The sequence below is a fragment of the Python bivittatus genome, unplaced genomic scaffold, assembly GCF_059951505.1.
Source record: "Python bivittatus isolate LINGU-HERP-01145 unplaced genomic scaffold, Pbiv_v1 ctg000410_np1212, whole genome shotgun sequence".
Lineage (NCBI taxonomy): Eukaryota > Metazoa > Chordata > Lepidosauria > Squamata > Pythonidae > Python > Python bivittatus.
In genome coordinates this window covers 12,758,295-12,783,247 of record NW_028277067.1, presented here as the reverse complement: position 1 = coordinate 12,783,247, position 24,953 = coordinate 12,758,295, and the positions used below count along the sequence as shown (strand labels likewise).

The window sequence follows — 24,953 nt, the reverse complement described above, 5'->3', positions numbered from 1 at the left end:
TTCACTCAGTTTAACAGTTACAAATAACAGAAAACCTGTATTTTTGTATTGGAACTCAATGAATCTCTGGTCCAAAGTGAAGGCAAATTGTCCATTTTCTAATCTGCATGTTGAATAGCAGCATGCATGTGACTGGGAAAAAAGCATTTGTGACTTACAAGTTTATCCAAGCAGGTGATAGTATCGAATAAGTCTTATCAAAAAGAAACCCTTCTTACGGCACATTATTAATGTATAGAAAGCTATTACAATGTCTGGTGTTTAACCTTCTCCTTTTTTCTTCCTCCCCCAGGGTGAAGCTGGTCCCGCTGGTCCTTCTGGCCCCACCGGTGCACGTGGTGCTCCCGTAAGTCATTTTCCTTCCTAGGTTTGTTCTTCATTCTGCCTTGAGAGAGCTAGCCCTGAAACGTAGTCTAGAAAGCTTTTAACTGAATCCTTTCTCTTTCTCTTTAACTTTGCATTTCTTTCATTCATCATGACACTTTGTGTCTCTCTCTTCTCCTTCCCAGGGAGATCGTGGTGAACCCGGCCCTGCTGGACCTGCTGGATTTGCTGGCCCCCCTGTAAGTATGATGGAAAACTTCTACCCCATTAGAATTATTTCATTCTCTTAAAGCTATAATGAGGTGAAAATGGTTCACTGGCTATGTTCACACAATATGCTTAACCTTAGAGGCCTAGCAGATATATTTGTACAACACACTAAGCCTGGAAAGCGTTTTGTAGCTTAGCTTGTTATGTGCATCCAGCCCATTAGATAAACGTATGGCTTGGTGTATCGTGTTAACCAAGAAGTTGGATTAATTCAGTAATCAGGTTACTGTGCTGTAGGAGCATAGCGAACAAGCAGTCAAGACTGACTGCCGAAAAATAGCCATAGCTTATCAGCAAATGATCTTTGAAAGGAAAAGAAAGTTGAACCTACCAAATCCAGAGTTAGGATCACATTCGATTTGTCCTTACCCATAACCTAATTACAATGATTAGGTATGAATGAATACACTATTGGTATGGTAACAAATCATTTTCCCAATACCTTTTGATACTGTGAATCACTTTGAAGCTCACACGAACCAACAGAGGTCCAGAAAGTAAGTCACTGTGTCTCAGCTGAATCCATGTTAGGAATATTTTTCAGTAGTAAATGATCTGGACTATAACAGAGAGTTGTCATAGAACCAGTTCAACTGAGATCCCAACTGCACCAGACAAATTGATTTTCATTGCAAATTCTTTAATTTGTACATCTGATTTTTTTTTTTTTTTTGGTTCTCCTACCAACTCTGTGAAGTTGACTGGAGAGGCAAATTATTATTGTCCCCAAGCATTCAGTGAACTAGTAGCTGAGGGGTGCAGATTGTAACCAGCAGTTCTGCTTATGGTAACAGAGATATAAATCTGCAAGCAAATTTCTCAAATCTTATCAAATCCCCATCCCAAGCCTTCTGCTTCACCTTTTCCTGGTTGATCACCCATGGAAGATCCAGAGAACCATACAACAAGAAATTAGAAATTGGTTCAAGGGTAGATATATTTGGAAAATGCACAGAAAGATAGAAATTAGATCTCATACAATCAATATACATTTATGTTTCTATTCCCATCTCTCTATTCCTCACCATCTGCTCTATTTCTACTGCAATAGGGTGCTGATGGACAACCAGGTGCTAAAGGTGAACCTGGTGATGCTGGTGCTAAAGGTGATGCTGGTCCTCCCGGCCCTGCTGGAGCTACTGGTCCTGCTGGCCCTGCTGTAAGCTGTCCCTCACTGCTTCCCAGTCTATTCCATGAAAATGTGCCCTTCTCACAGCCTTTCGTTTAATGCTAACCTCTCCCTGTTTATTGCAGGGTCCTATCGGTGCTCCTGGTCCCAAAGGTGCTCGTGGAAATGCTGGCCCCCCTGTGAGTATTGTTTTTCCTGTATTATTAAATCAGATGCTATATTTTAAAATGGTGGTTTGTTAAGGATTCAAATTACTGTCCCTGTTCTTTAAGAATGAACATTTGATCTGCAAAATTTCCTAACAGTTTATTAAAAAAACCCTAATTCCTAATTTCCTGATGTAGAAAATTAATAAAATTTTAGCACTTATTAAGTGCTGAACAGAATACAAAAGAGACAACTTTTTTCCAAGAATTTTTAATCCACATTAAATAGGCAAGACAGGACTTTAAATAAATATGGTTTATGTATATCGAGAAGGCACTGGCTAGTTGAGGGGGAAGTGAAGGACTGCCCATACTAAGAATGTCTCACTAGCCAGCCTAAAACCATGTATGACAGTGAAAGTATATTCTAGATCCTGTCACCAACACATTCTAGCAGATACTAACACTTCTTGATGGCAAATTGCCTAGATCATATACTCCTACTTGGTTGATATATTTGGGATTCCTAGCTGGCAGTTCAGAAAAAAACTTACTGCATCAGAAATAAAAGCATTTTCATGTTGATGAGAAGCAGTGGTATATCCAGACAAGGTGCTAAAAGGTCTGAGACAGCTTTTCATGCCAGCTTTCACATTTTGAGAGCTTCCTAACCAAGGCCAGATTCAAAATAAGATCAAACCCCTTTAAACAATTGCAAAACTTACTGGAACTTTATATATAATGAACTTGTGTTAGTCTTCTTTTGTAGGAACGAATAATTGAACCTTTAACTTAATTTAATAATGAAATCTTTCTTTAATTATTTTTACAGGGTGCTACTGGATTCCCTGGAGCTTCTGGAAGAGTTGGACCCCCTGGCCCATCTGTAAGTAACCTTACATGAATACACAGCTTGGCACTGTTGGCAGTAAATTGGGTTAGGGTAAGGGTTAGGGTTAGGGTTAGACATCAATGGGACAACTTTTTGAGACTTAAATCTATTAATTTCAATGAGTATGGAATCTAATGTTTCATTCTGAAGTGGAAGCTTTAAAATATTCTAATTACGGATAAGCTTTGCACCCAGTTTTTATAAATTGCTGACTGAAAAAGGTCAGCACAAAAATTAAAAAGTAACAGAATTCAAGTTACCTACTTCAATGTTATGGACATTTTGTGGACATTTCAATTCAGAAATACACAATAATGTCAAGGAATGGACAGGAAAGGTATGTCTGGATATATATATATATATATATATATATATATATATATATATATATTAATTTGTGCTCAGTTGTTACCGACTCTGCAGTGACTGCTTGGACGAGTCCTTTTGCAGTTTTCAAGGCAAGGTGTTTTGGAAGTGGTTTGCCAGAGCCTCCTTCCTAGAGCAGAGCCCAGCTGGCGAGTGCAGGAGGCGGGGTTTCCGTTGCTTCGCGCCCTTTTCGGGCACGCGGGGTTTTTTTTCGCGCTTACTGGCAACTGCTCCCCACTCCTTTTTGCAAGGTGCCACCAGCATTTTTCCTCCCACCGGAGTGAAAGTACCCATTTATCTACTCACGTGAATTTTCGAACTGTTGGCTTGACAGGAACTGGGGAGGAAACAGGAGCTCACCCTGCTAACGCGAAGGCTGGACTCAAACCGCTGAAGTGTCGACCATTTCTGGCCGGCAACTTTCAGCGTCATTAAGCCGCTGCGCCACCTCGTCCCCCTTTCTGGACATATATATACTACTGATATGAGGGATATACCTTATTTCCCAGGGAATTCTGGGAATTATAGTTAGAGAAGGCAGGCTAAGATCTCTAAGAGGAAAATACAAAATGCAGTCCTTAAATTTTATTGGATCAAAGCCTGACAATTGAAACCACTGGATTTTTTCAAAATACATCTTGTTCAGAATGTGGTTCATCAGTTCTGCTTAGAGCTGGCCTTTAGAAACATACAGCTAAAAAAAAAATCAACCAATGGGAGAGAAAATCTTGCTCACCTAGAGTGATCTGTCTGACCTGAAGCATAATTGCATCTCCTTGCAAGGCTGCTCCCTTAGCGAAGAGTTATGAAAAAAATAGTGTTGCATACAACTTGGCCTTCTGGCTGGATGTTGCAGTTCCTGATATGCTGTTACCTTCCTTTTCCCAAAGGGTAACATTGGTCTTCCCGGCCCACCCGGCCCTAGTGGAAAGGAAGGAGCCAAAGGACCCCGTGGTGAGACTGGACCTGCTGGGCGCCCTGGTGAAGCTGGACCTGCTGGCCCACCTGGACCTTCTGGTGAGAAGGGATCTCCTGGTGCTGACGGACCTGCTGTAAGTAAACCTAAAATTCACTTCTTTTAAATGAAGTGTTTGAATCAAACTGGATGTCTCTTCCTTGGGAAGTCTCCCTGTTACATCTAGCAATGACTCTTTGAAAGCAAATTTATCTCGCTTACACTGATATTTAAAGGTATCCCTTCCTGGTGGTAATGTTATATCACACCTTTTCATGCAACTACCACCTGTGACCATTTTCATGGCAATTGGTAGTATCTGTAGAGTTCTGCATCTTTTTCTGTGAAAAACGGCATCTTTTCATAAGAAACTACGTATCCCCTGGATCAGGCTTCCCCAACCTAGGCATCCCCTGGATGTGGAGATGTCCTAGAAATCTCAACAATGGCCCTGCTGCTAACCTGACTACTCTGCAAGTCAAAGTACACACAACTGGGGACCCCCAAGCGGAAGGAGTTATTCAACTTAGTTACATTTTAGTTATTCATTAAAAAAAAAAAGAAGTAGTTTCCCACCTTTGTACAGTTATATTTACTAGTGTATTTGTTTGCTTATAGTGGTTTGAATAAAAAGCATGAGATATGTAAAATCTCAGTAGTAAAGGAGTCTCTCTTGTACAGAGAATTTCACATCTAGCCATCAAGAGGATGGGGACTCCTTTTTAGGAAGGACATGGATCGGAAAAACTAGGAAAGAATGATATTACTTGCAATGTTAAAAAGTATCAGGGCATCTCCTAGTTTTCTCCTTCATGCAAGCCTTCCAAGATTCTTGTATCCCAGCTTGCTCCGGGTCATAGAAGGGACAACACACTGCTTTGCTACTTAGTTGTTGAGGTCTAGTTCCATCACCTTCCTTAAGCTGACGCGCAATGGCCATGTTAGCTGAAGGTGAGAGGAAGTACAGTCCGTAAAACATTGCAGAAAACAAGTCGGGGAAATCTGGTATAGCGTGCTACTGATTAGAAAGAAATCTGTTTGTCCAACTAGATCTGTGCTTTGTTTCTAAAATCTAGGTTATTTTGTTTTATAGGGTGCACCTGGTACTCCTGGCCCACAAGGTATTGCTGGACAACGTGGTGTAGTTGGTCTTCCTGGACAGAGAGGCGAGAGAGGTTTCCCTGGACTTCCTGGACCCTCTGTGAGTACTTCTCTTCAATTCAGTAATCTGAAGCTTTCAGGAATATAGTACGGATTCATTTTCATCCTGAGATTTATGAAGTAAACTTTGCCAAGAAAGAAGCAGAGTACTTAAAGAAGTACCTGGGGTACCTAGGAGGGTTCTCCCATACACAGGACTGCAAACCCAAGGGTAGGGGCAAAAGAAAAATTTAATTGGAATTTTCTTCAGACCAAAAAAATAAATATGGCAAAACTCAGTGCTGGGTTCCTTTTGTTTAGATTTTGTTTCTTTTATAATGCTGTGCTAAACATATTTGCATGGAAAGCACAATTGATATACCCAAGTGATTAGGATTGCAACTGAAGTCTCAAAGCAAGTTTTTTTTTCTTTTTAATGCAGCTGCTGCTGTTTATTTCTGTACATTCTCACAATGCACAATAGCGATGGGCCTGGTTTGCTTGTTTCCCCATTTGTGACAGTGCTGGTGTGCACTGCCGCAGAGATAAGTTTTGTTTTCTACCAGTGGGAGATTTTCTCGACACAGAGGTGGCACTAAAAATATGCACAGCCTTATATCTGACGGAGCAATTTTTTTTTTTTAGATTTTTTATCCCACCTTTATTATTTTTATAAATAACTCAAGGAGGCGAACATACCTAATACTCCTTCCTCCTCCTATTTGCCCCACAACAACCACCCTGTGAGGTGAGTTGGGCTGAGAGAGGGTGACTGGCCCAAAGTCACTCAGCCAGTTTTTCATGCCTAAGGCGGGAGTAGAACTCACCGCCACCTGTTTTCTAGCCTGGTGCCTTCACCACTAGACCAAACGCATTTCACACAGGGCAAAACATCATTCAGTGTTTTCACCAATCACAACTCTATACCTACTTGTTCGACCATGAAGTCCAGAGCACTGCAAAATTCTCAGTCTTTTCTTTCCCTCCGGTTGCAAGTTCAGTGACTTCTCAAATTTCAGAACATTTTCTCTCATAAGAGACCTGTTGCTGCTAACAAAACCCAGCATACTACAAACCCACAGACTGGCTGTTCGTCCAATCATGTATTTATCTCAGCCATGTTGCTAGGCCTTCAACATTAATTTGACAGATGCTCTGTGTTTTGAGGCCCTTGCTCCTTGTTGAGAGGCCAGTCTTTTCTGAGAAGTACACTTCACAAATGCCTGGAATTCCATTTTAAAGAATAAGTTGGAGTAACATAAAAGAACTGCTCAACTGCAGAAAGTACAGCTGGAATTAATTTGGGAGACATTTGCTTGCAACAATCCTGACTGTAAATCTCCCAATCAGTGTTGATTGTACTTTTTTTTTTCTCCTTACTGTCATGAATGTGGCTGGATTTAGGGTTTGAGCAAAGTGAGCATTCTTGCCTTGCATTAAGTCGAAGGACAAGCAACTTCCCCAGAGCTGGCTGTTCCATTAGGCAGTGTGCGACTGATATATCACATTTGATCAGATTTGGGATGTCATGAAAGGGCAGCAAATGCTTAACTATTTAACATACTAGAGAGAAAGGAAAGGTCCATGATCAAGTTGGCTGGCTGACTATGCATTTTGATCCAAACAAGACAGAACGCTGTTTGCAATTCCATCTCGGGCAGCAAGATGTCGTATCCACCCTCTGCATCTCATGCCTTGAATTCTGAACAGATCCTTTTACTCAGTATTTTCCCAGATATAGAGCACTAGAATACCATTCATAATCTATATAGATTTGCTTCCTCCTTTCTCTCTTTGGAACAGCAGTTCTTGTTAGTCATAGCATTGCATTCTCGTTTGCTGTCCACAGGGTGAGCCTGGCAAACAAGGTCCATCTGGCGCCTCTGGTGAACGCGGTCCTCCTGGCCCAATGGGACCACCTGGATTGGCTGGACCCCCTGGTGAAGCTGGACGTGAGGTGCGTCTTCATGTTTCCAAGAGAGTTTGATGCTTCTAACTCTCCTCATCGTTTTCATTCCTCTGTGGAACTTTAGTCTCATCAAACCTGCTACCATTACTTTCAAAACTAGAAGTCTGTAGCTTGGGAAAGGGACATCCTTTAGAAGTAGAATATATGCTCAGTGCCATGCAGGATGTCCCCAGTTCGATTCTTAATCTCTCTAGCTAAAAGAGTGGTAGGAAATTCATGAATGATCTGTATCTGAGACCGTAGAGAGCTTTAAAATATCAGACAGGTGGAGGCTAAATGGGCCAATGGTTTGATTCAGAACAAGGCAGCGTCAGGAAAAGACGATTAAGTGATTAGATATACGCAGGTCTTGAATTCAGTTTTTAGCATTCAAAACTCCTGTTCAAAAGACTTCTGTTGGAGACCTTGAAGGGATGCTGTCAATAAAAGTATCCTAAGGTTTGAGTTGGGATAGAGCCATTTCATACATTCATGCATTCTAATTAAGCAAATTGGTACGATTTGAATTAAATACTTCATTGGAGATCCTGGGATTCTTTGCTTAGGGTAGGATTCTAAATCCTCTATTGTGCTCAAGTTCAAGTTCTGACTTTCCATGATCTTGCCATCTTTCTTAATCCGTCTTCCTCGTTTGTTGGTTCATAGGGTTCTCCTGGTGCCGAAGGTGCTCCTGGACGTGATGGTGCTGCTGGTCCCAAGGTGAGTTATAGGTATTTGCATGAAACACATATCAAGTATCAAGAACTGGCTAATGCTACAAGATAATCATATTCAAATTATTTTGAAAAAGACTGACTTCACACTGATTCTGAGTTTTGATCCTCTTGTCTCCCTTTGCCTTTCCCAAATAGGGTGATCGTGGTGAAGCTGGCCCAGCTGGTGCTCCTGGTGCTCCTGGTGCCCCTGGTGCCCCTGGCCCTGTTGGTCCTGCTGGCAAGAGTGGAGATCGTGGTGAGACTGTAAGTAGCACTTTTTTTCATTCTTATGCCATGTTTTAAATGTAGCAAAAGAAACCTTTTTCCAAATGCCCAAGTCATTCCTTCCTGTTCCAAGCTTTGTGCTTCCATATGTGCAAGAGAACAATAATCCCAAACAATTGATTTCCAATTGATTTTCATGTTCCAAAGGTCAAGCTTACTTCTCTTGCTGACAAAATGTTATTGATTCTTCTCTAAATGTCCAGTTAGATTCATAGCTATGAAAGCAAAAGAGAAATTGAAGCCACTGTCTCATTAAAACAAAAAGATTTGCTCCTGGTAAAGTTCAAATATAATGCATGTTCCAGAATTCTTCTTGCTCGTCCTATAATCACAAAGAAACACTCCCAAAGAATGACTGATTTCCCAAGGAAATGAATGGCAAGTGGAGATTTTTAACTAATGATACGAACATTTTCTCCTCTTCTCTTCTCTAGGGTCCTGCTGGCCCTGCTGGCCCCGCTGGTCCTGCTGGTGCTCGTGGTCCTGCTGTAAGTTGGAGTTTTAAAATATTTCTTTTTCTTTAAAAAAAAAACAACTACATAATTTGAAGAGTACTATGATTATTATGTTAGATTTTTTTCCAGAGTCCTGCCATTGCACAGCACTTAATGAATGTAGTTGAATTTGCTATTGTCCACATATCTGCTATCTTTGCCTTATGCTAATAAGATAGCAACAAATACTTTCAGTAGCCAAAATGTCTACACAAAAATGCCATCAATATGTTTTATTTTGTTTGTTAAAAACTAATTTTTCAAGCTTTCTTATGGTCCATTTCCAGGGCGCACAAGGTGCTCGTGGTGACAAGGGTGAGGCTGGTGAACAAGGTGAAAGAGGCATGAAGGGTCACAGAGGATTCTCTGGCCTTCAGGGCCCCCCTGGTCCCCCTGTAAGTATCTGTAATTCTTTAGTTTTTGACCAAGAACAAGATTCAACTCTATGTTTATATCATCTTCTTTTCAAGTTTTAGTTAGTTAAAAAAAGGGGGAGGTGTTGTATATAATGGGGATATGAGCAAGTTCTATGTTAGTCCACGCCATTCAATGTCCGTGTCAATCCCATTGTTTAAAATTTCAGTTCTGAATTCATGAGTAATTTATTATGATGTAGACTCAAAAAAAAATCACAGATTTTGTATTTGTTTGTGCTCACGGTTTAGAAAAGGGTATGCCAATTCAAAGAATTTTCCTGAAGAGGCCAAAATCTTATTGAGTTTAGCTCAGTTCTGTAGTTTTGTAGAAAATGATTAAATAGAGCCTCTAATGTTCAAAATGATGTGCTTCTGAGTACAGACAACAGGAAAGGGCTGTACATTTTTCTGCTTTTGAAGTGAGTTCTCAAGTAAGCTGCATATTACAATTTGATTCTTTAAGGAAATGCTGCCTTTTAAAATCATTTTGATAAAAATTACTTCTACAAGCTGTCCTATAAGGACATCAGGTTTGGAATGATACCAGAGCCCTCACCAACTATTCTTGTTTCTTCTTCTTTATCAATTTGAAATCAAAACAATTAGAACTGTTTCTGAGACCAATATAGTGTAGTGAGCCTCAAAACTTCTTGCATATTGTATTTTCTGATCAACAGAAGAAGCAAGTTTGGGGCCACCCAATTGGCAGAGAACTACAGACTTTCAAAAACTTAAACATTTGGTTAATATGATTTCCCTTCATACAGAAAAGTATTCCTCTATAGTGTGGCATATTCAAACTTTTATTTAGGTGACCACAAAGACTGTATAGAGATAAATGGGCAAATAGATATGTATATACATCCATATATACTGCGTATGTATTGATTCCCTGTGAGAGAAGCTGTGTAATCTCAACATTTGCTAGACCATGAGAGATACCGTGGGCCTTTAAGAAGCCCAACATTCCATATTAAACATTATCAGGTACACTTCACTGATTTTTAGGCCGCTGTTAAAGTCAGGACTTCAGCTTTCTCACTTATCCTTGTACTAGGATTCCCAGATGTCTACCTAGATGACTTGGCAATTGACATTTTCTTTTCTTGTATAGGGTTCTCCTGGTGAGCAAGGTCCCTCTGGTGCTTCTGGCCCTGCTGGTCCAAGAGTAAGTATAATTATTTTATTCTGTAACATTATTTGGTATGTTATAACAGTCCAGGATGAATAAGGGAACTCTGAGAATAACTTGAAGTCTCTTGAATCTCATCAAGGAAAGAATGAATTATTGCAAGATGGGGAAACTCTAGTATAGCCATTTGAGGAAATGAGGCTGTAATTCTGTTCAGACAAATGTCAGAAATGTATTTCTACGTTGAACAGGATTCTAGTTCTCAGCAAACAAACAAGTATTATTTCAGAAGAAAAGAGATGCAACTTGTTATAAAATGAGACATGGATGTGTCAAGCTGGAATTTGATGTGCTATTATTTTAGCTTTTGTGCTTTTCCATCTTATGCCAAAAGCTCACTAATAATGTATTTTTCTCTTCTTGATAGGGTCCCCCTGGATCTTCTGGTTCCCCTGGCAAAGATGGTCTGAATGGTCTTCCTGGTCCCATTGGCCCACCTGGACCCCGTGGTCGTACTGGTGATGTTGGCCCTGCTGTATGTATCCATTTGATTCTCAAAATATCATAACTGACCTACAATGAGTTGAAGAGATCTTTATCTTTAATTCTTATTCTTCTCATATTCCTTCTGCAGGGTCCTCCTGGACCTCCTGGTCCACCTGGTCCCCCAGGCCCACCTAGCGGTGGCTTTGACTTCAGCTTCCTGCCCCAGCCTCCTCAGGAGAAAGCTCATGATGGTGGCCGCTACTACAGAGCTGATGATGCTAATGTAATGCGTGACCGTGACCTGGAAGTTGACACTACCCTCAAGAGCCTGTCTCTCCAGATTGAGAACATCCGTAGCCCTGAAGGAACCCGTAAGAATCCAGCCCGTACTTGCCGTGACCTGAAGATGTGCCATGGAGACTGGAAGAGTGGTAAGTGCAGGAAAAGTCAAATCTGAGCTTCTAGAGTGGTATTTACTGCTATGAATTATCCTTGTGTCTGAATACGTTGTGTTGTGCTGCCAGAACGGCTTTTCTTTCTTCTTGCATTGTTGATCTTTTCTTCTGGCATGCTTTCATGACTAGTTATTCACAACACAGTTATTAATTCAGCAGGGACCAGGAATAAATTATTATTCCTAATAAATCATTATTAATTTTAAATAAATTAGGACTAGAGCAGAATATTCAGGAGTTACACAGAAATATTAATTCTATTAAGATTTTCTTTCTGCAGAGTATGGTCTGCATTTGTTTTAGTGAGTTTTGTTTTCCAAGAGAGTTACAAAGAATTATCAATTCTTATCTATTTCTTGCCTGTTCCAACTCTTAAAAGAGAAGTAACTTAAGTTAGAGCGTTCTTTCTTCTGTTGATTGGTAAGCCTGAAAATGATGGATCTATCTTTTATTACACATGGTCATGCCCTTGCCTATACCCCTTAGACCCATTATTTTCATACATGTATATTTTCATGCATCATTTTCATACAAACATATTTCCCCCCACCCCCTGCATCAAATGTTGCATATATTTTTAGGAGCTTGGAGAGGCTACTTAGACAGTTTTTGAGAGTGTTTAATCTGTAAACAAATCCTTAAAGCCTCGTCGTTCAGTCCTAGTCAGCAAAAGTCCATTGAGGGTTACCAGAGATAACAACATATCTATTTTAACCTTGATCAAATAAACCAACATTATGTTCCTTCCTTTTACTTTTAACAATCTTGATCTTTAATTCCTACAAATACTGTCCTAAAACTTGATTTCTTTTCATTTTTTCTTTGTCCCTTCCCACAAAATCCTTCAAAACTTTAATAAGACTCTTTTGTAAATCCAGTATAGGAAAGTTATCCAGGTCACTCTCTTGGTTTGTTATTTGTATATCCCTTTTAATTATTAAATAAAATAATTAAATTATTATTTAATTAAATAAAATATCAGCCTGTTTCATGTGTATATCCAGTGTAGCATCTTTTTCAATATAATTCTTGTAGCCTGTCATTTTTAAATCCACTTTCAAATCAGTCTCAATCTTGTCTGGTAAAACTTGTTTCTTTCCATAACATCTTTTAAACACAAGCTATCTATAATGGCAAGCATTTTTAAAATTAACTTTTGGATTCATTGTTCACAAATATCCTTCAATATGTCCAGTGTTAAAGTATTTTGTTCCATTCTGTATTAGTGAGCCAAATTTAAGTATTCTTCTCCTTTAATTGTAATCTTTATTTCCTTCTGATTCCTTCTAGTGTCTAACCTTCAAAGTCCCACCCTATCATTTTTTTTAAGAATTCAAAACAACAGCATTTTCCCACAGGAAGGATTCTTATAATTAATTTCAAATTTGTATTTCAAATCCATCTGGACCCTTAGTTCATTTGTAACTTTCCAAAATCAATGTTCTAATCACCCTTTTACTGTTTATTCCAAAAGATTTTTTTTTTTAATCCTTAAACCTGTATTTAAAGCTTCTTTTGCTAAGGATTGAAGGAGACTCACCCGGTGCTCTAAAACCTGCCATTGTGAATGTTTCTAATGGCTAAATAGCATTTAAAAAGCAATTTCCAAAAGTGTTTAAGGAATGAAGCTTGGCGAACCTTATGTTCATATAGGCTACATTACGGCCGTGAGCTTGATTGAAATCCCTTGATTCCCAGCCGCTCAACTCACAAGCCAACCACAAATACCTCAGTTCCTCCAGTCTGCCCACAAGAAGCAGCTGTCTGGAATAAATGTGGGCAATCTCACAATCGCTCCTTTTTCTGGAGAGAGTTCATGAGCCAGAATTCACCGTCTGGCCGTCAGTCTCCAACTCAGTGCCATCCCCACTCCTTCAGGGACATCTAGTTCACCATGAATCCTCACCAGAAAGATTTTTTTTATTTTTTTCTCATAAATAGGCATGTATTGGATTGACCCCAACCAAGGCTGCAATCTTGATGCCATCAAAGTCTTCTGTAATATGGAGACTGGACAGAGTTGTGTCTACCCAACTCAAGCCACTATTCCTCGGAAGAACTGGTACATCAGCAAGAACCCCCAGGAGAAGAAACACGTCTGGTTTGGAGAGAGTATGGAAGGTGGCTTCCAGGTAAGGCAGGAAAGATTAAGCAACAAGTTGTTTCTGGATGTTACAGAGGGATTTCTACAGGAGATGAGGCAAATACTACTTTACTTTTTCTCTTGGTAGTTTGAATATGGTGGTGAGGGATGCAACCCCGCTGATGTTGCCATCCAACTGACCTTCTTGCGCCTGATGTCCACTGAGGCTTCCCAGAACATCACCTACCACTGCAAGAACAGTGTAGCTTACATGGACCAAAAGACCGGAAACCTGAAGAAGTCTCTGCTCCTCCAAGGTTCTAACGATGTTGAGATCAGATCAGAGGGCAACAGCCGCTTCACCTATGGAGCCAGTGAGGATGGCTGCACGGTGAGTCTTCCAGCCCTTTAGATGGGCAGCAGGCTTGCAGCAAAACACCTGCTTTTTAAAAATTGTCCTAGACTTAGACAGAAATACTTGTATGCATTATAGTGTTATATTACGGTATGTGGTCGGGGGGCAATTTTGTTTCTCTGCATCAAGTTACTAAAGCTTTTGCCATGCTCTGGATCTGGGATTAATACCCAAGAAGACCTTAGATTTAAAAGGCAGCAAATATGTAACAACCAAGTCAAAGACTGGAAGGAACACCTGAATACAATAAAATGTACAAGAAGGAAAAAGAATCCCATTGAGTGTTAGAGCCCTATGAACCATTAAGAGATCCTGTTCTGCAGCCAAGTGGCCTGTTCCTTGATATAGTAGTAGCACCTGTTAACTTTCTACTAGCTTCCAGTGTTGGGTTCAGGTTGAGGAACATAATCTCATGTAACTGAGGCTTCCAATTTTCAAGATACCTCCTTCATTTAGATCTCTGCAGAGCAGCAAAACGTCCACACTAATAGCTAAGTCTTGACCAAGATTCTTAGGGCTGAGAGCTGCTATGCACTTGAAAGTTAAGGAACAGAGCAAGATGAGAAGGCTGGATGATTCCCCTGACCATTCATGCAGATTTAAGAGATATGATTTTCAAAGCACCAGTTGTTTTAAGGCCCAGGAATGGGGAATCAGTATTAAAGAACACAGATCACTGACGTATGCCTCGATTACTATCATTTTTCTTATACCAAGAAACCTGAGAAAACATATACAGCATTTGTAATTTCCTCCCATTTTCATTTCCTTTACAGAGTCACACCAACACTTGGGGAAAGACAGTCATCGAATACAAGACAACAAAAACTTCCCGGTTGCCCATCATTGATGTGGCTCCCATGGACGTTGGTGCTCCAGACCAGGAATTCGGCTTTGACCTTGGACCAGTCTGCTACTTGTAAACCCCAAAGGAAACCTGACAGTTTAAAAAATAAAATAAAAAACAGCCAAAAAAGAAGGAAATTTCACATGGACTTGAATTTGTGTCTTTTTCTATCCATCATCTCTAAAACTATTTTCGTTTCCGTTAAAAAAAAAACAAAAAAAGCATTAAACCAAAAAAATAAAAATAAATGACTTTTGAAAAATAATTAAGGAAGTGCATCCACTTGCTTGACTTTTTTTTAATTAAAATCCCCGAAGACAGAATGGTTTGATTTTACCTTCTTCATTTTTAAAATCATGTAATATCTTGGGATCACTATTTGCACATTCCAAATAAATATATATATAGATACCATACAAAATGATAAAAATCAGCACAAACTAAGGAACACCTGAATATTAAGAACAACGCTTGGAAAAAAAAATCTGTTGTTTCCAAAGCAACAAGCAAGCAATGCTAAACTAGCACTACAGCCTGCTCATCACACCCTCCTAATTATTACAAATTCACCCTTTAACCTGGAGGTGAAAAAAAGACCCCAAAATTTCCCTATAGGCCATCTTTCTCTGCTGGCAATTTTACATTTTTATTTGTTTTTATACAGAGCAATACCACAGAAAAGATGATTCTTTCAGCCATTTTAATTGTACATTTTTTCCTGTTTTGTTCAGTCGGCAATAGAAAGGAATTTGATTATCCTTAAATATAGGTGTGGCAGTGAGTGGTTTTCAAAACAAATACCAATTTGGACAAGTGTTAACAGCAAATAATGCCTGGTGTGCCTGTGAAAAAGGTTGGAGGTTATTTTTTAAAAAGCAGAACAGGTAGGGTAAAATAGGTTTAAGAGTTACAAATATGTTGTCGGTGAACAAGTGAAGAAAAATAAATGGCCAATACAGAAAGCAGAGAAAATGTAATGTTAAATGTATATTATTGTTGTATGGACAGCTACCTCACAATTGTGATTTCCAAGTTCTTTGGGGTAGTTTTGGAGTTTTTTCAATGCCAGCACCAGGTTGTAGGGGAGCAGGGAACAAGGCAGGGTTCCAAGTTTAGCTAAAGGTGCTAACTCTGTTATTTTATTTTATTTTATTCTTTTAGTCTGCTTTGTTAATAATGTTCAGGTCCCATGGAATTCATTTTGAAGTGGTGAAACTATAACAAATCTTGCTCCAAGCAAATTCTGTTGCTAAGAGCGGCCGTTGGGTGCTATAGAAATGAAAGTATTAGAAGGGGAAAAAGTAAAACTAATGTCTTGCTGCCTAACGATACTTGTGAATTTTCAAAAGGTGCTAATTTTTTTAACAAGCAAAGAAATCCAGGATGACAAAAAAAAAAAATCAAACATTGCTACAAGGGATCAAGGTCTGAACAGCTTCTGTCGTTCTCTTGTAAAGCAGGTGGATTCCCTTTTGGCTTGCCTTTTTTCCCATTCATCCAGGTCCTCTCCACCACCATCCCTCTTCCTTCCCCCCCCCCTTCTTTTCCATCTTTTTTTCATCCTGCAAGCAAATTCTTGTGCTGAGTCTTTCTTGCTCTCCAATGGTCCTCACTCATTGCTAAAAATATATATCTTTTTCCCTTTCTTCTACCTCTTCTTTGTTCCTTAACCTCTGGTCACCTTAACTCTTCTTTTTTTCCTGTGGGTTCAAGTTCAAGCAAATCCATTCTTCTCTTTAACAAGAGGCAGATGTTCTAGGGAGTATGAGCGACCGAAGATTCTGTACCTATTTTGTATATGTATAATAATTTGAGATGTTTTTAATTATTTTGACTGCTGAAATAAAGCATGTGAAATGATCCAAATACACCAGTTGTTCTTCAGACTTTTCTGTCATGCAAGGCCAGGAGATGGTTGGGGTGCTGGCTGGTGGTGGGGATTGGGACCATAGTTTCTACACACTTTGGAAATGTCCACACTTACAAGCATAAAAGCTTTTAAATAAGGCTATCAGATCCTTCAAGTGGTCACCCAGATATTTTTCAGCTCATGTCTGGTAGACCTACCGTTGAAGAAATTTGCTATCCTTGCCTTCTTACAAGGAACCATGAGACTAGATTTGTAAGAATGCTGAGAATTTTTTGTTAGAGATCCTTCCTTTCCATGCTTCTCAGTAGAAGAAGCCGTGACAGTTAAACAAGATTATGCTTGCAGAGTAGATAAACTCTAGTCAGAGGAAAGGAATCCAAAAAGGCTTAATAGTTTTTCTTTATCATTATTTCTTTCCTACTTCCCCTATTGTTTCTCACTTTGCCTGCTCTGTCCTATTTCTTCTTATATGCCTGCTATTTTTTTCCCCACACTTCCCCCACCATTGCATCTAGAAGTTTTCACCATTCCCCTCACCCCACAGCACCCCTACCGTGGGGCTTGCCATTTCCCCCCCCAAACTGGCTGAGCTCCCGTCCCTTCTAACACCATTAAAAAACCACAGATATTAAGCAAAAATGGCTCCTTCGTGTTTTCCTCTTGCTTCCCCCCAAATAAAAATTCACTTACTATGTGTGTGTCACTGCCACTTCTCAAGGCCTAGCAGGGTAAGGGAAATTACTGGTCTCAATAGTTCATTTCCCCCTCTTTGTGAGTTGTGGGAGGTATGGGATTTTTCACCAGTATTTCATTTCAGCTTTGACGTTTTCCCCCTTCATGGATTTCCTCCTACTTTTCTTTGCCATAAAGTCTCTCTCTCTCTTGCTCTCTCGCTGAAAGGTTTGTTGGGGAAGGGGAACCCCAAATAGGTAAGATATTCATCTGACTACAACCACAGAAAAGGGCCAGGAGGAAGGATCAATGGATGCAAGATTAGGGGAAATAAGAAGGTGGTGAACTTACCAAAATGCTGGGATGGTACTCACATGATCCTGAAAACAAATCCAAGACTAAGCCCTGACACTTTTCGCCTTTGGATCCTGCCACATGGAATTAATGGTCAGCCTTTCCAGATTCCACAGCCTCCTTTCTCTTTGTCCCGTATCATGAGGTAAATATCCTTGTTTCAACACAAACTTGGGTAGCTTTTTCTTCATAGGTTCTTCCTCATGTTATTCTAGGATATTCATTCTCATCACCATCTTTCTCTCCTTTTTCATTTTATGTCCCCTACTTATTCGATTTTTTTATGGCATCTCCTTTCCTTCTAACATGCTCTCTTACAGCTCTTTTGGCTTTTCTGAGATCTTTGCAAATGGGGTTGAGCTTTCCTTCCTTCTGCTTACCTGGTATTCTGAACATGAAAAAAACCTTCCCCATCCAATGGGGCTTCCTCTTCCCCACGTGCCAAGAAAGTTGAACAATGTTCAATAGCCCTCATTCAGAAGCAAGCAAGGAGTGGGCTTCTTTGTATGAAAGGGTGCTTTATAAACAGAAGCTGGAGGCATCACACATAGTAAATATTTTGCCCCTACCGAAAGAAGCCTGGATAGAGAAATGCACAGCTGGCTCTCCAAAACTCATGAATATTGAGTTTATAACACATACCGTACACAATGAATAGAGAGGGCTCTGCATTTAGATCAAGGCCCAAATGCAAGGGACAAAACAACTGTTTCAACAATTTTTGCCCCTGATGCTGCCAATTCCTCCCATTCTTCAAGCCTTCCCATTCTTTGGTTCAAGCCATTTCATAGTGATATATATGGCAAAGCTTCATCTTGTCCCTCCTTCTATTGCCATTTGATAACCTTGTCTTGCTCTCATCACACATTTATTAATCTGGGTCTTTTTGTTCTCAGTAGCAGACCCTTGATTCTAGCCAGCATTCAAGATGAACCGGACTAGAAGTAGCCTATCAAAAAACACCCATAATCCAAGGAACTCGTTTCTGATAATAAAGGTGAACTAAAATCTTCAAATGGTGCTGTGTTAAAAATTTCTTCTTCATTTTTTCCAACCATTCTTTTCAATTTGATGGATGCATTTCAAAGGAGAAGAATAGTTCAATAAGATTTAATAAGATTCCCATTGGTAGGGCGTGAAGTACTTATACTTCTCATTGGCAGGAATTCTCAACTTTACATCTCCTGGCTTGTGAAATTTTCCTCTTCTGTCTCAAGTCAAGGAGCTGTAAGGCTTCTTCCCCTTAGTCTTCAGGAATGGGTAGCTCTCTCCCCCTACAGTCACTGTTTTTCCCTCCATTCCCTGCAAAAGAAAATACAGCAAGAAAACAAAGATGGAGAAAGAGAAGGTGTGGGCTGCTGAACCCATTTTCCTGCTACTCTATCGGCCAGTCTTACCTCATCCACCAAATTCTCAGGAGCAGTCATAAAGACATAAAGTAGCGTGAGAATGCAGTAGAACAAAAGAGAGACCAGACCAATGTCTTTGTAGAAGTGCCCTTAGTTATGAGGTGGCCACACTGGATGCCTGAGTGCTCTACCCTTCATTGTGTCATTATCTTGCTAGAGACCTGTATATGCTTCAATGAAATCATGGGAAACTTCTTTCCATGAGACTTTTTTCAGACTAAGGATGTTTCCCCATTTGCACCTATCCATGGTGCAAACATGCTCTGGCAACATCCTTTTTCTGCCATGTCCCCATGAAGTTGCCCATGAGTGAGACAAGGTTAAGTTCTCTTTAGCTGTTCTGATTTTAAAACAGAGTTTTCTCTCCCAAAGCTGGCAGCATTTCACATCAGCTGCAAAATGTGTAAAATCTATTATGCCCCACCATCCATTACACTGAAGGTGAAGTCAAGTGACCTATACTAGGCTGGAATCCAGGAGGAGCTTATTGGCCATTTCAGGTTGATGGGGCAACTCCACATCTCCAGTTCCTGGGCAGCTTTGTTTGTCACCATTGTGTTGTTGTTTCCATATGGAACTGACCACAAGGATGCATGAAATGTAAAGTGAAATGCCATAACAGTGAAATAGTGTGGCAGGCTGAAATATTGTAGCACTGATTCCTTCTTCCTTCATTTTTTTGATTTTTTTTTTTTTTTGCTGAGCATGTCCTAAATGGCCATTAAGATCAAAAGTGTAGATCATCATAAAGAAGTTGAGAAGCAGTTCAGTTCTCTTAAGATCAAAAGTGTATCCAAAGAGTTAAAGGTACAACACATTGGTGATGCAACTCCAAAGGTGTTGACTTTTTGCATTTTTTAATCTTGTTAATCACTAGTGACATTAGGAGAGGAGGTGTCTAGCAATGAATCCATCTTTACTCCTCTCTTTGTCTTTGTTCTGCTTTCCTCGGGTTGGATGATTAACATCCTTAGGCTCTCAGCCTCCTTTCTATAGAAGAATGGAGAAGCTTCTTCCTCCTTTTCTTTCTCATACCAAAAGGACAGAAAGCTCAGAGATACAGGTTTTCTACTGGAACATATAACTAACTTCTACTGGAACATGTAACAATAAGTACAATAAACTTTACTTATTCATTTAGACCTTAAGCATTGATCTCTAGATATTCTTAGTGGGCTTAGATCTATTCACATTCATGAGCTCTGTTAAATCCAGATCCCAGTGAATGAATCAGAAGCTTTTAACCGGAAAGGTTCAAGGAGCAACTTAGGAAGGTAAACTGTGTTAGAAGCTGAAGGATTCTGTGGGGGCGTGGGTGCACTTCTGAGAGCAGGAGTCTCATGCAGCAAGAATTAATGAAGCTGGTTTTATAACCCTAACAAAAAGGAGTGTTATTTACAGGAAATGGATAGGGATGGGCAAAGCCTAGCACCTAGTTAACTACATCCTACCAGGGGAAGAATCCAAGAGCATGTGCTCTGTGTAGGTATGCCTAGGAAGGAAAGAAGAAGGACATAGCCTAAGATTAGGAATCTCCTTGAGCCGCAGTTCCCAAACCACGCAACGTGGTGCTCCAGGGCACTGCACGATATTTGCTACTTGAGAAATGGAACTGTCAGTGAGTTCACAGCAGCACCCCGGGGCACCCCAGCACACAATTTGAGGACCACTAAGGATGCCATGACAAAATTACTGAGACACTAAAGGTGCTGCCCGGAGAGACAGTGCCCCTGTGACTCTGAGCACACAGAAACAACAGAGCATGTGCTTCTCCAGGGCTTGTATTACAGAGACATTTGTACTAGACTCATCTTACCATTACTGTATAAATACCCAGGGCGCACAGGACAATTCTGCACCTCCCTGCTGCTTTCAGATACCAGCCCTGCTACAACATATAATGTTGCCACATTCTGCGCAGCAGTGATTAAAATTCGTTAGACAATGACCTGTGCCATAAACTAATCTAAACAAGCATCTAGTTCATCATACTAGAGTGCTCTGTAATTTGACAAATATAGTCTGCCACATACTAACCTTTATGCCCCACTACACCCATCTAATGCTCCTACCCCTCCTTTTAGATTCTTTTAGACTCTTGTTTTTTATATACACTTTTTGTTTTAATACGTATATTTTTCTCTCTTCTATGTTTTCATAATTTTTCCTTTAGATCCTGTTTAGATACATAACTTTCTATTTTATATCTTCTAGCTTTTTATTATTATTTTCCTGATATATTTTCTGTGCTTTTTAAATTGACTGTACCCAACCCTTCTTATGCTAGTCTTTGACCATAATAAAGATTTGATCGACTAAGGGTGCTGAGAACTGAGAAAGTTTGGGAAACTCTGTCTTAGAGAAATAGTGGGCAGAAGGACAGACAAAGAAAGGACACAGAATCAGTCTTTCTATCTAAATCTATTGCCCCCTCGTGGTCAATAAGTTATATGGTGCTGAACAATCAGCTCATTGAATTTGGACTCCCAACAAAATGAACCTCATTTTAACTGAGGTTAGATATACAGCTTGGGCCAGGGTGTCCAAAGAGCAATCAGGGAACAGAAACATATATAGTGGACACAAAACCTTGCAAAAACTTGCCTGGGAACTGAGCAAAGCTGAGTCACAGCATGAGCCGCAGAGAGAAAGGACAAAAACTCCTCAAGAGGGTGGATGCGATTATGACGACTAAATACCAGATACAGACTGTGGAGGCTCTGTCACTAATATGAATGAGCTGAAAAGAAAGGTAGTGGGAGAGGGCAGATCAAAGAATGAGCCTACTCCCCAGGCTACACACAGGAATGGCGGGGACTGAACAATGACCATCAGAGCAGTTCTACAGAAAATCTCCATGAGAATAAGGTTTAAAAAACCAAACAACTAAAAAAGGAATCTTATTCGGAATGGAAAAGTTGCGGGGTTGCGCTTTAGAGAAGTTCACTGCACTTGCTGACCGTGTGTAACAGATGCATTTGTATTTCCTTATACTGAGGACCAACAATTTTCTTTTAATTTTTTTGCCCACAGATCATCAAAAGGATAGGAAATATTTCTGGATTTAGTAATTAGTGTATCATGTTGCCAACCCTCCTTGAGTTCATGAAGCCAAAGGAGAGCGAGATGCTGAATAGCATCTCTTTCTGCTTTGTTAATCTGTGAATGGCACGCAGCGGCATCAGAGAGCCCAAAAACATGGATGATGGCTATTGCTGCTGAATGTCTCCCATTTCTCTGAATTTCTTTTGCTATCAGTCTCCTCAGCCAGACTATCTGCCTGAGGGGGGGTATCAAAAAAGTCAGGATGGTGGCCATGGCAAAAGCAATCAAAACCCAACCTCTTTTTTACATGGGTTGCCTGCTCAGAATTTCTCCTTTATGTCTCTTTTTTGTATAGTAATTTTATTAAAAAGTACAACTAAAAAGATAAAAATGAATGCAAACTAAAAAAAATAAAAGAATAAAAGGAAGAAATAGTGCAGAAAAGAAAAAATAGAAAGAAAAATAAAAGAAGAAAGGAGAAAGATGACTATAGTAAAGAAAATAAAAGAAATATATATGATGTTTCTTTTAATATAATATAAATATTATATTAAACTTGTATTTAAACTTCTTTTGCTAAGGATTGAAGGAACTTACCCGGTGCTGTAAAACTTGTCGATGCAAAGGTTCCTAGCAGCTGAAAAGCAGTTAACAAGCAATTTCTGAAAGTGATTAGAAAAGGAAGGATGCAAATCCAGTGTCCTTCAAAGATGCCAACCACGGTTTGAGCAAAAAGATGGCTATTCCCTCATCTCCCAGAGCTCTAAACCTGCCATATACTGTTGTCTTGCAGTCTGCTCATGAGGAGCAACTGTCTGGAGCACTTGTGGGCAATCTCAAGTCCTCTCCTTGTCCACAGAGGAATTACGAAGAGCTGGTCTACTCGCCAACTCTTCATTCCGCTGTGGTCATCGGCTCATTTCTTCCCAAGACGACCACTGACCATTCCGCCTTGAGAAAGGTGGAAATGGAAGGGTGGAGGTATGTAAGGAGGAGACTGCCATGCCTGGACAGAAAATGAGTCTTTGGGAGCAAAAAATATGCTGTCTATTGGTGTGGTGTAGTGGTTAAGACAGTGTTTCTCAACCTCAGCAGGTTTAAAATGTGTGGACTTTGACTCCCAGAATTCCCCAGCCAGCATCACTGGATGGGGAATTCTGGGAGTTGAAGTCCACACATCTTAAACCTGCTGAGGTTGAGAAACACTGGGTTCAGGTGTTGAGAACTCGGAGACTCTGAGTTGAAATTTATCTGAAGGATCGCCTATCTCAAGTTGTCTCTGCCCATCTGGTTTGGTGGAGCAGGGTGGGTGCAGTCTGGAGCCTGTCAATTAAGCAATGTCATCTTGCGGGATCCAGGAGGTGTGCAATTCCTGCCCTTTGGAATGATCTCCCCTCAGAAGTTTGTGTGGCTCCTACCCTCATATCATTCAGGAACGTATTGAAGATCTGGTTGTTCTCCCAGGCCTTGGAGACACAGTGATTGTAGAGCCTTTTGCTTGTTTTGCTTTGGTCTTGTTTTGAATACATTGCTCTTCTAGTCAGCTGTAATTTTTATATGTGTTTATATATTTGGGGCAGGGGGAGGGTGTCCTAGTTGTAAGCAACCCAGAATCATTTGGGAATTGGGCTGCCTAAAAATAAAAATAAAATAAAATAAATAAAATAAAATAAAAAAGACTGCCCCTTTGGTCATACCACCTCAGTGGGTGACAGTGGACCAGTTATGATCTCTTAGCTAATCCATTCCACAGAATTGTGGTTGTGAGGAAAATCTGGAGGAAGGAGTGCTTTCTTTGGTACTTTGAGCTTCTGGAGAAAAGGCAGGATGATGGTTATGATGATAATGAAGTAACTGTCCCTTAATATTATTTATACAAATATTTCTATCCAGCCCTTCTAATGCATATGCATTACTGAGAGTGGCTTATACGATTTGTCTCATCATACGTGCAGTACATACGAGAAGGCAAGGTGTGTAAGCTACTCTCAAGTAATGCATAGACATTAGAAGAGCTAGGCAGAAATATGTATGGATATGCTCCTGGATATATATTAGGAGGGCCGCTAGTAATATTTATATAAATAAAATTGGATTTTTATACTGTTTTGTATATTTATATACTGTGTGTACACACACCACACACACGCGCACACGCACACACAAAATGGATTAAGAATCCACTGCTTTCTTCCCAAGGGGAATTAAGTCCAAATCATGCCAGACATCAGACTTCTTCCTGGATGAGGAAATGGACAGCACTTAACAATGATATAAATACGACTGCTAATTGTTACTGGAATATCACATCCACCCATATAGCCATTCTGTTTTGTCTCCCACTTCCCACTGAACAGTTGGATAAGAAGAACACTCAAATCAGCAGCTCAAATGGGGTTTCAAAGTTCTCCTTCTACAGTAATGTTTTTATGCCTAGCCAGCCACAGGCCCTCTGGTCTGGCCTCCTTCGCCATGACATCAGCAGATGTTTTTCCTCTAGTAGCACTGAGCAAACCGCTCTCTGGCCTGCAATCCAATGTGGGGGGAGAAACAGAAGCTGTGCTCCCACCCCACCCCTCACAGTGATGGTGGCTCTCCCCACCAATCCTCCTTCAGTAACTGCATCACCCTACAAACATCAAACAGGAGAGGTGGAGCCCGGATCCTCCAGCTCAGACTAGAGTGCTCCTGTCCTTTCAACATCCCAACAATTTTGCTACATGCTGTCAAATAGATAATGCTCCTTCCTTTGATTGTTATTCTTAAAAAAAAAACAAATATGAGAAAGTACTCTTGAGATTGCAACTTGCTGCACTATTTCCTATTTTTAAAGGGTCACATATATGTTTATAGCATTTATCAGTGGGTGCTCAAACATCCTGCATAAAATATAATAGACAACATACTGTATATTCACTTTTGCATTGGTAAAATGACAACCGTTCTGAACATTCAATGGCAAGTTGTTCCAGTGATGTCCTTGACATTAGCCCGTAAGCATGAATAAAACAGCTACTGTATATACACAGCTCTGAAATGAGCCAAGGGAACACATGCACACTGTGCTGAGTTGTGAACACTGAAGTGCAGCTGTTATCTTGACT

General features: G+C 40.1%; 1 protein-coding gene across 1 annotated transcript in view; it reads left to right on the top strand.

Moving 5' to 3' along the window:
- The window catches only part of COL1A1 (collagen type I alpha 1 chain), a 40,037-nt gene extending 25,273 nt beyond the window's left edge, over window positions 1-14,764 (top strand). The window contains exons 34-51 of the mRNA XM_007424846.4: window positions 293-346; window positions 510-563; window positions 1,646-1,753; window positions 1,849-1,902; window positions 2,702-2,755; window positions 4,018-4,179; window positions 5,176-5,283; window positions 7,072-7,179; window positions 7,837-7,890; window positions 8,043-8,150; window positions 8,606-8,659; window positions 8,953-9,060; window positions 10,196-10,249; window positions 10,641-10,748; window positions 10,848-11,130; window positions 13,096-13,286; window positions 13,386-13,628; window positions 14,429-14,764. Coding sequence (XP_007424908.1) covers window positions 293-346; window positions 510-563; window positions 1,646-1,753; window positions 1,849-1,902; window positions 2,702-2,755; window positions 4,018-4,179; window positions 5,176-5,283; window positions 7,072-7,179; window positions 7,837-7,890; window positions 8,043-8,150; window positions 8,606-8,659; window positions 8,953-9,060; window positions 10,196-10,249; window positions 10,641-10,748; window positions 10,848-11,130; window positions 13,096-13,286; window positions 13,386-13,628; window positions 14,429-14,575 — 2,052 coding nt within the window. The 3' untranslated portion in view covers window positions 14,576-14,764. The remainder of the gene's footprint in view (window positions 1-292; window positions 347-509; window positions 564-1,645; window positions 1,754-1,848; window positions 1,903-2,701; window positions 2,756-4,017; window positions 4,180-5,175; window positions 5,284-7,071; window positions 7,180-7,836; window positions 7,891-8,042; window positions 8,151-8,605; window positions 8,660-8,952; window positions 9,061-10,195; window positions 10,250-10,640; window positions 10,749-10,847; window positions 11,131-13,095; window positions 13,287-13,385; window positions 13,629-14,428) is intronic.
- Window positions 14,765-24,953: the final 10,189 nt, after the last annotated feature.